The 19,158-nt window shown below is 32.0% G+C and overlaps 1 protein-coding gene across 1 annotated transcript; it reads right to left on the bottom strand.

Moving 5' to 3' along the window:
* Window positions 1-297: 297 nt before the first annotated feature.
* Window positions 298-7,542, bottom strand: LOC105154198 (Insulinoma-associated protein 1). The gene has a single exon (XM_087407781.1). The coding sequence runs from the start codon at window positions 7,238-7,240 to the stop codon at window positions 5,813-5,815; it is 1,428 nt and encodes a 475-aa protein (XP_087263907.1). The 5' UTR covers window positions 7,241-7,542; the 3' UTR covers window positions 298-5,812.
* Window positions 7,543-19,158: the final 11,616 nt, after the last annotated feature.

A 19,158-nucleotide genomic window follows, 5' to 3' on the forward strand; every position in this document is an offset into this window, starting at 1 on the left:
AATATAAAACGAATAATGTAAAACGAAATTATCCCGACTGCGGACAGCATGGCTTATAAAATTAATTTACTATGAAAATTTGAAAAGTTCCAAAAAATTTCTCGAAAAATTCTTGCTTATGAAAAAGATATGTGTATTACTGTTACCTTTATTATATTTATTTATTATATTGAAATTAATATTGCTTTGAGTTATTATTATTATATTATTAGCACAATTATTTTCAAAATTTTCATGTGTATATATTCATTAAAAGACCAGATATTGTGAGTATTGGGTACAGAAAAAAGTAATTCATTTCCTGAGAGACATGTATTTCAGAAGTCAAGACGCGTTATTTACAAGTATAGACAGCGTAACGCATCCGTAAATTAATCTAATGCAAAGCAGTCGGATGCAATACAAATAACACAAGTTTGAGATTTATCGTGTGATTTTTATCCGACGAATACAATAATATCATACATTTATACATACATATACACGCATACGTGCGTTCATTTTATTTACAATTTCAAAAAACGCTCGAGTAAGTATAACGCCTTAAACATTTATGTGATCTCTTTCGTCGCTCTCGATAATACATCATATTACGTCCGAATAATTATATGTAAACATATAACGTATACGACATGTATTTAATATTATATGTTTTAACGGATTAGATAGGTCGGTAAGCTATGCTTTTACGTAATTCTATATCTAGGTTTCTACATTGCGAGTAGATTTCCATTCCATTGCAATTGAAATACGAAGCGATGGGAACTCCAGGTTGATCACATGCATTAACTTGGAATTTAAAACTAAAATTGCATTCTGCCCGAAATTAAAACTAATTGTTCGTGTCTACATTGTTTCACGCGATTCTTTAGCGATTTGTGACAGTGATCGGAAACATTGTAAAAAAAATGACGCTAGCGATATTTTATTTAAAATTTTTTATTTAAAAGTTTTTTAAAATATTAATTTAATAATTAAGAGATTCCTTAAATCAACAATAATTAAATAAAAATTTTAAATGGGCAATCGTAAGGTCTGTTAATTATTTAAGCGCAACACTTACGGCACTGATTCCTAATTGTCCATTTGAATTTTTTATTTAATTATTAGCGATATTTAATTCGCAAGCAAGAGAGCAAAGCTTTTCTCAGAATGTTTATAATTCTAATCTAGATTCTCTCTTACACACACACACGCATATATATATATATATATATATATATATATATACTTATTGCAACTAACTTAACTTTCAATTTGTATTACAATTGATTAAAAATTACGCGTATTATTATTTGAACATTTGCACTGCTTCGTATCTATCGTTGCACTTATAAAAGTTTGCCTTATAAATCATGATTAGAAAATACTCTTCCGCTCTGAATTAGCAGAACGAACGACATAACAAGAAACTTAAAATAGTTCGAATCAAAGACTGTATATAAACTATGAAATGCAGAATAAAATGCATTATTGCTATAACTAATAAGAATATCTTATACGATTAAAAATTAAAGTAAGTCTCGATCAACTATGTATATGGCCGTATAGCAGAGTTTTGCTTTTATAATTAGAGTCGCAACATTTAATTGTCATTAGCATAAATGTGTTCAATAACTTTTGAGAGTCCGCTGCTAATACTATTATATTATTAGATATAACTATAGATCGGTCATCCGCAGAAAATGAATAGTTTGATACTTTAGAGAAAGATATACATATAATATTACAGTATGCCGCTCAATTGCTTGAATGCGTATTTAGTATGTTTAGTATAGTTTCATTTATATTACGTTTATATCTAGCTAATATCTCAGTGTACAAATTCATCAAGAACAAAGCATTCATCATCGATGTTTGCTAAGATATAAAATAAAAGGATAGAAGAATTATGAAATGAGAAAGGAAAATTAAAAGAAGAAACTTAATTGCTAATTAATGTCTTTCATCAATATAGATTAACTTCAATCTTAAGTTCAATTTACTTTTTATTTTTTTTTAGTTTTAAGAAATCCGGTATTAAAGTTAATCTACATTAGTGGAAATGGACATAAGGAATCTTATATAGGATGTCCCAGACTATCTGCGGTATCCATTTAAAAACGAAGGAAGAGGTGTTTATAAAAAATCTAATAAATCGAATACGCTTTAATATGATGATATTAATGGTGATATTTTCCGATTCCGAACAAAAATGGGTTAATCATACTGGAAATTGAGTTATTTTAATGGAACATGAAATTTTTGATAAGAATTACTTCTCTTTTTAAATGACGTGAGTGGTCTCGGACATCCTGTATATAGGCTGAGATTTTGTAAAGTCTTTGTGCTTAAATTTTCATAACCTTCTTTAAAAATATAATAAACATGATAATCTGTAAAAAAAACGTTAGACTTGCAATTTAAAAAAATTTAAATATTATAAGTGATCCATCTATTTAAAATTTTCTTGATGGATGAATTCAAGGTCTACTGTGTTTATCAATTTTGAATCCGTTAGATTTTTTCTTGAGATATTAACGTAAATCGATTACAAAACATATTTATAAAATTTTGGAATCATTTTAATTTGTATAAGTAGTGTAAAAAATAACATTTCCCAAGAATATGTATATAATAATTATTTCTTTCAATTATTCTTTCAGATCAATTTTATTATATTTAAAACGAAATATTTTAAAACCGCACAAGGACTTTATAATTACTTTGTATATCTATCTCTACTATTTAATCTTTGGTTTATAGCTGTATATACGATCTCTAAGATCAATGTGCTATGTACAATATTAATTAATTACTAATGTCTCAGTACGTTCAAGAACAATCTGTACATTGTAACGTTCTCAACAAAGACAACATGTATGTCATTATGACGTCTTTTAACATGCTTGTTGTCTGAGAAGTTGTTCCAAAATATTCATCATTGACCAGAAGTTATAAGCGTATCCGAGATTTTTTTCAAAAAACTTGCGAAAATTTTTCTTACGTACCTGTATATCGGACTCAAAATTCTAACTAAAAAAGTTAGAAATTTCAAAAGTTCCAGAAATTTCTTATATAGTAATAGAAAGAAAAAATATTTTTATATGATAAAAAAAATATTATTTTTAAAATTAAAAGTAAAGTTATATATTTTTATAATTAAAAATAAAAAAATTAATAACAAATTTCGGATTGAACCCCTCAAACTCTCTCCTTGGATACGTCCATGCCATGTATAGATAAACTAATATCAAGAAAAAAAAATTTCTGATTCTAATAACCTAATTTGTAATATTAAAAAAAAATTGAAAAGATAAATATAAAATTAACTGCCCCCCCCCCCCAAGACAATAATTACAATAAATGATAAATGATATAAAATTATAACTCTAAAAAATAAAATCACAAATAACAAATTAATTATATTATATGAATCTACGTAATTATAATTTATTTTGATCAAATTATGAATGAATAAACAATTATAAGAAAATATAAAAGAAAATTAAAAGCTAAATATCTTTTGGTTAAATATCCTTTGATATTTGAATTAACTTCTCTTTTTAAACAGCGTAACGGATAGATTTAAACGCGAATGAATCTGTTATATCTTTACCAACTTAACGTCAGACAAATTGAGATCGTTATATTAGATAGTCTATCACTTAGCTTAATCGCGTCCCGCTATATATACATCGCGCATGCTATATGTATATATACATATCTACATCACGTAAAAGATCGTTTCTGTTTATTGCCTGTTCGCGATTAACGTTGTCGAAATTTTACAGAAATTTACAAAGAATATATACTCTCACTAAAACCTGCTTCTAATTACATGACACAGTCTATGACTAGAATTAATTATTCGAGTAATTGGAGATGACTAGAGAGATCTTTGGATTCTACAATTACTATATCTCTTTGGCAATAGTGCACTCGATAAATTCAATCGACATTTACACACATATCAGCTATTCAATCGTAAAATAATGCGACGCTTGTATTTAGCACATATAGCAATTAATTTTTTTAAATATTGTACTAAATATTTAAAACTGTATTATTTTAGAATTTTAGAATTGTAAACAGTGCTCATCAGATTCTGCAATAAAGATTGCTAAGAATATATATTCAGAGTATATATATATATATATAATACATGCCAGAATATATAATGAAATGAAAAAAACAATGAAGAATGAATTTTATCAACGATACTTAAATTTTTCCATTATCTATAGATATGATATAATCGACACACAATTTGCAATGGTGATGTGCAACCCTGTTTTTCCCGGTGAATATTATGAATGAAATTTAATAACAATCTCAGTAAGAGTAACTCCAGACAAAGCAAAGCGTGCGAACGAACAAATTTGCTTCAGTGAATATATACATATATATATTCACGAATATATAATCAAAAATCAAATATTGATAAATATATTCTGATTTTTTTCATCAAAGAAGAAACATTCTTTACATTTGTTCATAATTGTCGTAAATGATTGTTCATTTTTATGATTAGTCTTGAGCCACTCTTAGAAAAAATTATTTATGATAATTAGCTATTCTTTTTTCAGATTTAGTTCGAAGAATTTTTGATAGTATAATGCTATGTATACATTAATTTCTAATGGAGACTGCATTAATTTTATCGATCGAATAGGATCTCTTTACGTGGCGATCGTGATGCAGAGAATTGTGCATTTGCTCTCTGTATCAAAAACTTAAATTCAAATAGGGCCAGAAATATCCGATTGTTATTTAATTGCTATTTCAGAAGGCAATAACAAATCCCCAAGAGATTTCCCAGGACAACCCGTGTAATAGGCCGTTTAAAACTAGCGTGTAAATTGTTCCATATATCTGTGCAAATTAGAAATGACGCACATCATAGATATATGTATATAGAAAGGAGCTAATCATCCTCTAATAAGAAATTTCTTATCAGAGGATGATTGACTCCTTTCTACACACATAAATGGATTAAAAAGAAATCTTATTAGCAATATTTATTAGTTTCTTCGAATTACTACTTTTTTTGGTATTACTAGCTCATCTTCTTTAGAATTACAATAAATAGTCATCTTTGTACATGCAAAGACTAGAAGTAGTGCCATCTTTGTACATATAAGAATTAAAAATACTGTATAATTAATAATGACAAAAATATTATAGATTATACACATTAAAGAGACACTCAATTTTTTAGCCATACTTAATTTAATGTTATTTTATTTTTAATCTTCTTGTATTGCTCCGTGCAAAGTTTTTTTCAATTCTAACTTCTAATTTACACATTTTGTTTTTATTTTTATTTAATTTAAACTTTGCATTGTTATTATATATGGAGAAGAAATTTAAAAAATGAAAGTTAATATTATATAATTACAACAAATAATTAACAAAATAAAACAGACTAAAATAAGATGAGATAAAACAGCAAAAATAAAATAAAATTAAACAAAAAGTCAGGATAAAACAAACGGTAACGAGATCAAACATAATAAAATTATAAAACGATAATAATAAATAAAAATTAAGTGTCCCTTCTTAACAACAATAACAATAATGCTCTTGCTCTTTCATATTAATTTTCGATTGTTTTTTTTTTATTTCTTCCTTTAATAAGAGAATTTAATTCCCATAAAATAGAGGACTAATATCTCTCTTAGAAAAAGCGTACTGAGCATTTTGATTGTATACTCATTACGAAAACTGCCGAATCAATGAACGAAAAAAATGTCACCTTTTCTTACAAATCGAGGCCGAATCTCCAGTAGAGCCCAGGTCGTCTCGGCAGAGGTCTCGCCGGAAATTGGTGTCAAGTCATCTCGCTGGTCAACTGGCTGGTCGGAACTGTATGGGCGATGTCTGATTTACCGATGACTTCCTGACTGTCGACTCCGATGTTGTTGTTATTACTATTGCTGACATTGTTATTGGTCTCAGGATGTTGAGTGGCGAGATGTTTACGCAGAGCAGCTTGCCTCGTGAACTTGGCTTCGCATCTGGTGCACGGGATCTCAGCGTTGTTTCCTGACGATGATGACGTAGATGACGACGTAGTGGAACTGTCAGTGTTGGGTAGTCTGGGTTTATGCCAACGTCGATGAGACGCTAAATTAGCCGGGCAGGAAAACCGCTTGTCGCATTCAGGACAACGATACTCCACGTGGGCGATTCGGGAGCATCGGTGTTGCGCCAACTGGAAGGCGTCCTCGTGCAGCTGTCGACAAAGCTTACACTGATACGGTCCGAGTCGATTTTCGATCTTGGCTAACTCGGCGCGCGCCTCCTCCGTGACCTCGACAATGTTGAAGGCGGGATCGATGTCGCCGGTCACCACCGCCTCGTCCGGACCCAAGATGACGGTGCCCGATACCGGGCTGCTGGTGTCCTCGTCGAATTTGAGCCGCCTGGCGTGTTTCTTCTTGGGCCTCTGGGCGATGGTTTTCTCGTTGCTAATCTGCTTTGGGGTCGATAACGAAGAGCCGTTGGCGGACATCCCCGAGGACGGTAAGATGAGATCTTCCTCTCGGACTCTTCTCCTAGGACATTGAGGCGGTGATGGTGTACTAGGCGGGGTCATAGGCGCGTGCACACTTTGAAGATGTTGCTGCGGTGTTAAAAGCAATTGTTGATGATAACTCTGCATCGATTGTAAGTGCGTTGGACTTGCCAAAAGGAGCTTCTGATTATGCAGGTGATACTTTGAGGCGAGTTCACTTCCGGGATATGGCGGCAATCGAGTAGTTTCTTCGGGAAAATGAAACTTGTCAACGATCGAATCGTGAAAGCGAGGCGATTCTTTATTAAGGACCAATCGTTCGTACTGGCTTTGATGGCTCTGCGCCGAGGAGCTTCGTAAGGTGTCCAAATCGTCGACAATCAGCTGTTGATCCTCCTCGCTATCTCTGCGATCTTCGGGACGAGCTTCAACTTCCTCGCGGATCCTGAGATCTTTTTCGACACCCACTTCGATCATCTCTTCTGTCTTCGGGGTATTCGGTGTCGGTGGCGGCTTCAAGGACAGATCCAACGGACACGGCGTCGAAGATCTCGAGGACTCCCAGGATGCATGATGTTCAGTTGATGGGATTCGTGAGTAAATCGGCGAGGATGGATCCTCCATTGGAATATGCCACGTGGTCGGCGGCGCAGCGTAAGTAGGATGAATTTCTTCGCTGTAATAGCTCATGTAATTAAGACCCGGAGCCAAAAAGGCCCGCGGTAAAGCGCCGTGAAGCATCTTTACCTACTTCTTTATCTGCCTGCTGAATTTTCTTCAAAACTCGCGCTGCGCCTTTCGTTTTTCGCTTTGTCTTTCCATGTCGAGCGGCAATTTTCGCACGACACGTTGCCGAGGGAAGTTTAAAAACGACCAACCGTCGTCACGAGGACACTTTCACTGGGGAAAGAAATACTGGACTTTTGACAGGGATACCCTCTTAAAGTCTCTTTGGATGGTACGACGTACGTCTTCCCTCAGCTGTCGGACGTCGTGTGGCAGAATCCGCTTGTGCTGCGTCTCGTTTATGCCCGTACGCTCCGCCCGGGCAGCCACCGCTCGTTCGACACTCATTGGTCGACGTTTCCACCCTCTCTCTGTTCCCTCATCAAACGCATGCGTGCTCGTCCGAATGCGTGACGCGCCTCTCGGCGCGGGCAAACGCTACCGAGCAGCTGGTGGGGTAGAGAGTTTCTCGTCTTGCCGTCTTGCCTCGATTGCTCGCAAAAGTCCTGCGAAGCATGTAGAATTTTGAAGGAGATCATAAGTGATATGATTTTATAGCATCGATATATTGGTGCAATTATGTGTTACGTGCATGTGATATTAATCAATCTTACAGTCCTTACAAATAATTAATGAATTATAATGATGGAATAATTGTAACTACTCTACCTGTAGCTATCTCGAGTGCGAGCTTCTATAATGCCAGTTCTCTAATGGATAGAAAAATACGTAATAATTAATCAGTCATTTTATTATTCTTCGGATTATCGAGTTGTTCAGAATTATATGAAAAAAATGTCACTATATCGTTGAGGCGAACAAATTGATTATTATAATTTTTTAAATTACAAGATATTAATAAAAAATGTATAGTTAGAATATATAAAGTGTTTATAGAATCGGTTTATCATCAAAACGGTCAAAATGGCTGTTATTTAGAACACATTTTTCAGATTTCCCCTGATTTTTGTTACAATATATGTAAAAGCTTAAATTCATAAATTATTTTCTCTCTTTATTTTCTCTTTTCAGAGATACACAACAGAAAATTTGTGTTAAGTTTAATACTTTATATGTCCTAAATGGTCCAATTCAACGTTTATGTTAATTTAACACAAAATAAATATGTTACAATATGTGACATAAAACTTTTACACAATTTGGAAACAGATTGCGGGAGCATTGCATTTTTTTTATCGATGAAATTAACATTTGATATATGTGATATTATAATATGTTAAATTAAATAAGTACATATACATTCATTTTTTATTCATTTATCTTAGAATTATCGGAGAATATCTAAACTCTTTTAATATATCACAGCAATATATTTAAATAATATAGTACAAAATTATAAATTTATGCATTCAGTTTAGTGCGATATTGGAAATTAGGTTTGTGCCGCCATTAGAGGTGCCATTCAGTTTTTACTTAAATCTTTTTTTTTTGACAAATCACTAAAATATTACTATCTTTCAAAATGAGTCACTATAATTACCTTTTTTCTCGGGGATCAATTATGTACTTTTTCTGTATAAAGTGTGCCGCGGAAACGTAAAAAGTGAAATTTTTTGTATGATTTGTGTGTGTGTGTGTGTGTGTGTGTGTGTGTGTGTGTGTGTGTGTGTGTACGCACATAAAAAATTTTAGTTTTTACGTTTCCATTCTACAGAAAAAGTTACATGATCAATACCTTGTAGCTGACTTGAAATTTGTAAGAATAAAAGTGTTTTATTCTTTGGGTGCTTTTCAACACCCAAAGATTGCTTTACACATTTTGAGTGCGTTCGTGGAGACGCTATGAATGCAAACGCTACCAATGCTGTTCGTAGAGCCAATAACGCGATAGAATTATTAATGTTAGCAAGCTTTATAAATAACAATGTAGTATCGGTAGCACTCGTCAAGTTAGGTTAAAATAGAGCGTAAGATAACATTTTATAGAAGAGTAGAATATACTTCTCGAATATATTTCTTATAATATAAATAATTTATTTATACACATTATTTTTAGAATTTGATTTGTAAATTATGATGCTGAAATATTTTATTTCTTAACAAAACATATAAACGATATCATCAATGTAAAGTATTAGGTGTTGGAATTAATTCGTAGCGTTTTACAAGTGATGGGAAGTACTTTCATTAATGTATTTTTTAATGCTCATGTGAAATAAATAACATTCTTTCATTAAAAACGCTACGAATTAATTCCAACACCTAATAGTTTAAACACATAATCATATTGCATATAATTACATTATTAACACTCAAGTCGATATTGACACAAAGTCTTAAATTTTTAATAAGTACTTGAAAGGAATTTGGTTTTGAAATAAACACAATGTTTTTTACTATGTATTACATATGTACATTTATATAATATATACATATAAATTGTATATAGATAATGTAAATATGATCATTAAAAACTTTGTGTTCCCTATCGTGGTTTTTATTGTCTTATGTTACTTTAATTTCTGACAAATTTAAGGGCATTACCAAGAAAAAATTTGAATATGAAATTGGTATTTTATAACATGAATAAACTCGAGAGAAATGAAGACAATTTGGACAAAAAAAAAAAACAAGATGAGATCACTTTAAAAATTGTAAAAATGGACGAAAGCTATAATCCTTATCCCCCTTCAATCAATAGATAGAAATAGATAAAATTATTTCTTGCTATATGTTAAGCAAGTCTATATTAAATCAATAAAAAACCCCTTTCAAAGCCTTAAAAGGAGTCTACGTATCAGACTACGGATTAACGATTACAATTAATGATGGCCCGGTTCTACTCCAATCGATAGCAAGTCCATCGTAATTGATTGAAACAGAACTGGACAACCATCAATCGTAATCGTCAATCCGTAGTCTGATACGTAGACTCCTTTTAAGGCTTTGAAAGGGGTTTTTTATTGATTTAATGTAGACTTGCTTAACATATAAAAAATTGGTATGACTATTTAATCTAACAAAAGATTTTAGTTGCTTAGATTTATTTTTCGCTCTATATAAACATTTCTAATAATTGAGTTATTCCTGTGCTATTTTTTATTTCTACTATACAATTTGTCACTAAATGTTCCAATATTCCAGCTTCGCTATGGTCAGTCTATAAATATTTTTATTCTATTCCAAATAGCGCCAAATTTTATTAAATAATTCTAAATGTCGCAATAATTTTTAAAATAATTTTTTATGTTCTTGCTTTCTTAGGTATCTAGTATTCCTATATATCGTAAATTTTTAACTTCTATTCCTTCATTCTTGAAAACATTTTCCTCTTTTTGACTCCTATTTATTTTTCTTATTCTCCATTTCCTAAGGCATTCTTTTATTATGATCCGATTCTGTTCTTTCTTCTATAACTAATCTATCAATCTTTCCTCTTGCTTCTATATTTCCTATTCCATAATCAATTATTGAGTTCCCTCTTGCTTCTATATACGTAAATTCTTTGTTCTTATATAATTGTGCCTGTATTTCCTATTCTAGCATTAAAATCCTTCCCTATTAAAAGATTCTCTTCTATCTTTGGCTACTAAAATTCTGATCTTTTTCATAATTTCAACTAGTCCTTGCTTAATATCGTTTATCTTTTCCTTTAATTACCCTCTTCACTTGTACTTCTTCCATCTTTTTATTTCTATCTTGCCCTTATTCTCTTCCTTAATATTCTTCCTCGGTATTCTTCCTTACTTCTGTGATGATTTCTCCCATTTCACTTTCTTAATTTATTGCTCTCTCTCTCTCTCTCTCTCTCTCTCTCTCTCTCTCTCTCTCTCTCCCCCCTCCCATATTTTACATATTTCCTTGGATACGTTTAATAATGAAACGTACCTATCTATTACCTTCTAAAACGTCCAATATCGTATCTATGATACAAGTTCAATACATTGCTACGCGACGTTGATGATCAATCATTCAGTCGGCTCGGATAAGTCCGTTATTATGGCAACTTCGTTCAGTCGTGTATGAAAGAAGCGCGACATATTACGTATTACGTTTAAAGAATCATCCCTCGTGGTATTAAATTTAGCCACCGCGCGACATTCCGCATACATTTTTTTCATTGGCAGCTCTATAGAAACGAACGGATCTTGCGAATGTCGCGGGCGATGAGACACGTTGATAACCGGGCATTACGTGCGCGGACAAAATGATATGTTTTACACTTGCAATAGAAACGGATGGTAGCACGTCTGCCGAACCGAGGCTATACCTTGGCTGTAAAGCCATATTCCCGCGACAGGATGACAACGACAACGACGACGATGGTGATGGTTATCGATCGTCGCATCGTCATAGTCGTCATGACTATGACGACGCGGCGATCGATCGATCCTTTCCTCGGATTCCACGGAAAAACAATTCGTCGATCTTGCCTCCGCATTTCTGGAACTTGCGGACTTACACAGTGCAGTTGAGATAAATTTTTAGATAAAATTTATATAAAATAAAGGACATGGTCCTTTAGAGAAAAACATTTTCAATATTTTTTTATTCAAAATAGGGTCTTTCACCGCGCTCAATACATCGCGCTCTGCTCTCATTTTTCATTCTTTGCATCATTATTGAAACGTTTACAAAACTGTTCTTTTGTTATCGTCTTTGATTACAATTGATCAACTTGAATTTCTGAAACATCTTCGAAGATATATCGTTTTTATCTTATTTCATTCATCCTAATCACTCTTGTATGTTATTGATTATTTTTTGTTTTCCGAAATTGAAATCGCAGTTCCTATTCCAAAAATTCAAGCCGCTGCGTGACAATTGTAATCGACAGTTGTAACTGAAAATGTTTACACAGTTAGAAAATTTAACGCATCATGTGTCCCAAATGAATCCAATTTTTATATTAATTTAACATGAAATAACTTGCTAAAAGATAACATAAATATTATATAAAAAAGTTAATATTGATACAATTTGTAAGCAAACTGTAAAAGCATATTTTTTTTAGTAAAATTAACATTTATGGTATGTTAAATTAATATTTTACACGGTATTTTATTCATTTATCTTACAATTTAGGTAATTTTAAACATATTACTTTTATGTTATTTGTTCACTTACTCGTAAATTGTATTATTTTGACACAGAAAATGTTGAATATTAATTTAATTTAATAATTTTAATAATAATGTTTGTAAAATATTTTAATAAATTAAAATATTTAACTAACATAATTACATTATGCTAAATTAATTCAGAGATATGTCAAAAATATAATACAAATTTTTATACAAGGACTTTAACGAGTGAATTGTTTACATCGCAAATACAAAATATTTTTTTATCGTGTACAAAAGAGGAGTACTCAATGGCGATGAAAGATTGAAAACGAGCGGTATATTGATAGTAACAAATGTTCAAAGTATTTTTTTCTAACGTTTTTTTTTGTTTTATATAATCTTTTATCTAATATTTATAAAAATTTGTGAACTATACTGCAATATAATCTTGCATTTGAATATATATATATATATATATATATATATATATATATATATCGATTAATGATTAACGTTTCTTCTTCCAAATACCATAACCTTTTTTTCCTAATAGCCTCACGAAAACATTATAATTTCATTTTTAAATAATATTCTTTGTTATTACTGTCTTGCCTTGTGGAATAAATTCGTGAACGCGACACTTGGCAAAAATGATCATTCTAAGCTGCACTAAGCATGTAAAGTCGAGCAAAATATGATGATTAACCTTACCGCTAGAACGTGGACAGATATTTATTGGTGTTATTTAAAAAGCTTATTAGGAATTTCCGTAGCTATACGTATCTTCTTATATTATACAATACATGAGCGTATTTCACTTGACGCTCGATCAATAACGGTCGTAAGCATCATTTGTCCTTGTTTAACATTTGATAAAGAACAAGGATGAAATAATTCCAATTTCTAAAACGTTGCGAGCGTTAAGTGAAACACAATTTAGGTAATCATACTGTGTTTGATTTAGTTAAAATCGATTATGTTCTGGAAAAAGGAAGAGATAAAGCTAAAACTCTCAGTAGAATCACAATTATTTACAATTTGCATGATAGATGGACAATGTAAAATTCTCGTACTGCAGCAAATCCTTTTTTTTTTTAAGTACCTGTAAAGTGACATTTTCTTTGTCTTTTAACAGAAGATTCTAGTAGAGCAACTTTTCACCAGAGAATTACGTTTATCATTAAGAATAATTGATGTTTTTCCTTTTTTTCGAACAATGCAACATTTTAAATTAAAAATAAACTATTTTTCTCTTTCCACGCAAAACTTTTTCTTCTCGAAATTTGTGATTAGACAAGGGAAAGTATTGAAATGTAATTTAAGAACGAAACAGAGAAGAGTTTCATTTCCCTTTAATTTTTCGACGAACAGATCACAAGACGTCTGTCCTGGAGAAGAGACGTCTCTCGCGAAAAGCGCAGCAGCGTCGTAATCCGTTGATCTTCTTACGTAATTAACAGACCGCGGCCACGTTCGCCGATTAATCGCCATAAATATTTCCGCGATGCTGATGGACATGACCGACGTTGCGTCGATCTGAGTCCGTGATATGCATTCGTGTGCGTGGCACGTACGGGCGTATATGTGTACGGAGGTCGGACCGACGACGGTCGATCTGCACCCCCGAGAGATTCACCAAGACCGTGGTGGACAATCACGCCTGTAATTGGACGAGTGGAACCGGCGAGAACGGCACTCGAGATGACGCCGTCATCTCTCGTTCGCTCTCTCGAAGACGAGGAACCGATTGACATCCTACCGGTGATTGTTGTCCGTCATTATCCTCCGATATCGCGCAACTTTCAAAAAATTCCTAAAAAATCATTGAAGCGTATAATTGAGATCTTATTAACAAAAATAATTGAAAAAAGCAACCTTTGATTTTCATGCACGTGTTATTCTTTTGTGTAACTTCTAAAATAACTTTGTGATTTTCTGGGTTGGAAAATAATGCATTATTGTTACTTATTTTCAATAACAAAGGAAAAATGATGTTACATTTTTTACATCATCATAAGCACTGCAGATTTTATGTTGAACTAGTGTGACTCAATTAGTGACTAAGACAATTGGATGCCATAGTCAGTACAATAACGAGTAATAGTAACAGTAATGATTTACTTTTATATTAAAGTTTAACTTTCCCAGGCTGATATTATAATTTCATCAAATTTCTTAAGCCTCTAGACCAAAAAAAAAAAACATTGTCAGAAACACGTGTTGAATTCAATTTTAAATCCAAGAAATTGTATATTTGCAGATAACAATTTGTTAGATACAATGTCGCACTCGTTGTTATCGATAAATATTGAAAGCAACTAAAAAATGTGACTGTCGATGACAATTACCTATAAGTAAAGATCAAAAGAATGTCGATGACTTCGTTCATTAATTATACATGGACACATACACGTGTATACATACATAATATATTATCCGTAAAACTCAATTTTAGCGTTACTCAGAATCTAATTCTGTAAGATGTGAACGTGTCGTTAAATCCTTTTGGAATATTTATTTGGAATATATTTTATGTCAATTTTCTTGTCCTTCCAATCTCCTTATTCTTGTCCTTATTTCATATGTGACTGGTTACTCGCATGCGTATTTGTATCTATTACACATAAAAGAAAACAACAAATTACCTTAAGGATATATGGTGATTCTCAAATTTTGCGACTTCAAAGCGCTATATCTTTTTATCTGTTGAATTTATGTGAATGTGACAATGGAGACATTTGTTCAGAATCACAAGAAGTATAACATATTTCAAAACGGATCAATTTAATCAGAGTTACTTTTCCATTTTCCTTTGATTTAATCTTTAATGTTACTTTCATATTAAATTTGAAAAAGACAAATTAAATTTGCAAAAAATATTTCAAAACACGATTTTGTCAGAATCGAGGTAAACAACAAAATTAAATAACTTTTAAATCGATAAGAGAAATATACTCAAATTTTATAGATGCTCAGACGTAATAATAGAACAGTCTATGAAATTTTTATATTTTTAGTGTGTTGTTTTTAGATGTGACGCATCATACATCGTTAAATATTTTTTTCGTTTTTAGTTAGTTAATCATAGCAGCTTTTGAGAGAAATATCGAGTCTTTAATCCTACAACTGCAATTTCAATATCAGAAACAAGAAATAGTAAAATGTAAGCAAGTCGAGTATGTAGGATAGATAATGTAAGATTACGACATTTTTTTAAGTTAATCAACGATATATATTTCAAAAATGCAAACTGTTATCAATTAACTGAAGACGATAAAAAAGAAAATCAGCAAACAAGTTGACGTTATTTATTGTCATTTTGACATATGATGATGTCATGGGTGAAACATCAAGTTAAGCTTCACCACAAGTTAATCAGTTAATGAAAAATCTGGTCCTAACTTTAGTAAGTCTTAAAACTGCATAAAAAATCAATGACTCACAGTCGATTATTCTCTTCGCGTTCGACTGTGATTGGCCAATGTCTTATGACTTAAAGTTAATTACTGTATCTATTGTGTTTCAGGATTAAAAAATTATATTTTAAATAAAATAATGTTTAAAATATTTTTCTGACGTAGTCTTTCTTTTGTATGATTCTTGTCTTAAAATTTATGAACTGCATTGTAAATCTATAGTGAAATTTCTTAAAGAGACGAAGTTGATATATATCTTCAATACTTGCAGCTTTCCATATTCGCCGATTGATTAGTTATTATTTTCGATCTCTTCGATTCTAACTGTTTCTCTCTCTCTGTATTTTTGCATTCGGCACAGTTATATTATTACACCGATCCGAGAAGGGGAAATATTGCAACATACATTCGGAAATCCGTTCGCGGTACATTTGCCCCGCGTAATCTCTCTCTCTCTCTCTCTCTCTTTCTCTCTCTCTCTCTCTCTCTCTCTCTCTCTCTCTCTCACTCTCTCACTCTCTCACTCTCTCTCACTCTATGGGCGTAAAATTTCAACGCGTATCCCGGCGTAATCATTCCGCCGGGCGAACGAAAACAAGTGGCAAATGGTCCATTATTATCCGCCAAACGTTATTCGAACTAAATACGGACGGATGTAAAATATAGGCATTAACGCGAGAGCCGAGCCGGGCGAGCCTGCAGCAGTCGGTGCGGATTTGCCATGATTATTTGATATCGATGGCGAAACATTTTGCCACGTGTTGCGCTACCGCGTACGATGTACAGAATGCGTTTCGCGGAACGTATATGTATATACAATATATATATATATATATATATACATATATATATATATATATAGATTTTATATATACATGTATATGTATATGAAAATACTCGTGCGATGCATCGTTCGGATTACCCACAGGACAGGCGACATTAGATACACGTTTGCGCTTTTCGGCCGCGGAATTGTACAGCGAGCTAATGCATTATGTCCAGGGGCAACAGCGATCGTGCACGACTGTTAAATTGTAAAAGAATTTAGTTAATGCATATTTCATATTGGCAGGAAGAACGATCTGAGATCAAGAAAGAAGATATAATGTCCGTGTAGGATCTAAGCTTTTGAGTTTTCAATATGTGTTAAAAAAATTTTACACGCATATATAGTACATATGAGTGGGAAACCGTCAAATTCGGTCAAGACAGTTCTTCCTAATAATATTTCTTGTTTACATAATTTATCAGGGAATAGAAGTAACTAACTACTGTAACTCATTGTTAATTAATAACGATTTGGTAATGGCATTACGAATTTTTTATGATGATAATGTAACACCAGAATTGGAACAGTCAATAGTTAATTATAACGGGTTGGAAAAGTTATTCGTTACTGAAAAAAATAACTCTCAATTCGTAACTCATTATTTTTTAATAGTAACTTTTGAGTTTTCAATATATGTTAAAAAAATTTTACACGCATATACATATGAGTGGAAACCGTCAAATTCGGTCAAGACAATTCTTCCTAATAATATTTCTTGTTTACATAATTTATCAGGGAATAGAAGTAACTAACTACTGTAACTCATTGGAATAACTTTACGGCGTTATTTATTACTTTTTTCAATAATTAGTAAAGCCCGATCTACAATTATAAACTGTAAATGTAGTTGTAGTTGATTGTAGTTGTAAGAATTGAGCAATTACAGTTGAATACGAGGAGAATATTCAACTGTGATTGGAAAGAATTCTTACAATTACTATCACTTACAACTAAATAATAAATTGCAACATCATTAGCAAATTGTTATTATAAAAAGTACTGTAAAAGTAACGGAATAGTAATTCTTCCATTCCCAGCTGCAATTTATATAATTAATTTATACGATTTCCATGCAGTTCAAGCAAACTGTGAGTCGACTTGTTGTATAAAAAATTTTAATAACTGATAGATCTAGCTGATTTTCTCTAAGCTATATAATCTCTTCTGCGAATTTAAAAACTACGAGAAAGAATCTCAAGTTACAAATCTCGATGGCCAATTATATGAGTATGGTGCGCGAGTTGTGTATGCGACTAATCAAATTTTAAAATGTAAATAATTATATACAGTTGCCAGTTGGAAAATTTATACATTAAATTTAATACATTTCACGTATCCCATACGGTCCATTCAAATTTTAATGTTAATTTAATATAAGATGAATCATGATGTCAGAAAATAACGAGTATATAAAAAGTTTTGTAAAAAAATTAATATAAAAAATATTATATAATAATATTGCCTCATTTTGTAATCAAGTTATGAAAGCATATTTTTCAATAAAATTAATATTTGTGTTAAATTAACACATTCTGTTTATTTATCTCAGAATTTACGTTTTAAAATACATTATTTGTATATGTTAATTGTTAATTTACTCATAAATTAACATAATGTTACTTTAACACTCGAATATATTAAAAATTTAATACAAAATTTTAATGAGATTTTAAGAATATATCAGGAGTAAAGTCTCTGCAAAAAGTGACTTATTGAAATAATTTTTTATCCTGTTTCTAAATTGTCGCTATATAATTTTTTCTTTTTACTTTTACAGACAAATATATATAATATTACAAAATCATATTTTTTCACAATTTTTTCATTTTGTTTAAACGTACATATAATAATCTTTAAACACAAATACAAAATGTTTTTATTGTGCATTTACAAATACTTGCAAATTTTATTACAAATCTCAATCTCGACTAAGATTCTCTTTAGCTTATTGGCCTTTGAACATGTCGTTGAGTTCGTCAGCTTTGTTTAATGATCATTATTGTTATAATGATTTCTTCTTTTCTGTTTTTATTATCTCTTCTACAAAAGGTTCTCTTTTTAAAGAATTTGAAGATTTTTTAAACATAAACTTTATGAAATCCACGAGAATATCCATATTATATTGTAGACATTAAATTTCAAAATTCGAATCCGCAATGTGTCATTAAAAGTGAATGCGTATTTACTCGGCCTACCTTGTCAGAATTGTCGTTTCAATTCTGACAGGATAGGTCGCTAAACTGTTCTACGATATTATTATAGAGACATTTCCCGATCGCACCGGCCCGCGGCGCGGCGTCGCTTTCGAACGAAGGAAGAGGCAAGATCTCTCAGCAGCCGTTACGGAAGCGCGGCAGAGGGATCTCCTAAATATCTCGCAAAAGCGGAACGCTCTAGTGCCTCTTTCGCGCCGCGTTGGAGAGAGATATATATAGTACACGGTTTCCAGGACGAGCGAGTAAGCTTTTTGCCTACGCGGATGTAGGCGAGTGTACTCTCGTCCGCTGGTATGGAGGGAACGGGAGGTGGCTCTGCATATTTCATGCGATTTTAATGTGTCTCCGCTGGCGCTCCGTTCGATGAACACCCGGTAGAACCCCGGGAAGGAGAGAGAGAGAGAGAGAGAGAGAGAGAGAGAAATGAGGATGGAAGAAAGAGAGA

This window comes from Acromyrmex echinatior, chromosome 7 (genome assembly GCF_024713525.1).
Source record: "Acromyrmex echinatior isolate Ae372 chromosome 7, ASM2471352v2, whole genome shotgun sequence".
Taxonomy (NCBI): domain Eukaryota; kingdom Metazoa; phylum Arthropoda; class Insecta; order Hymenoptera; family Formicidae; genus Acromyrmex; species Acromyrmex echinatior.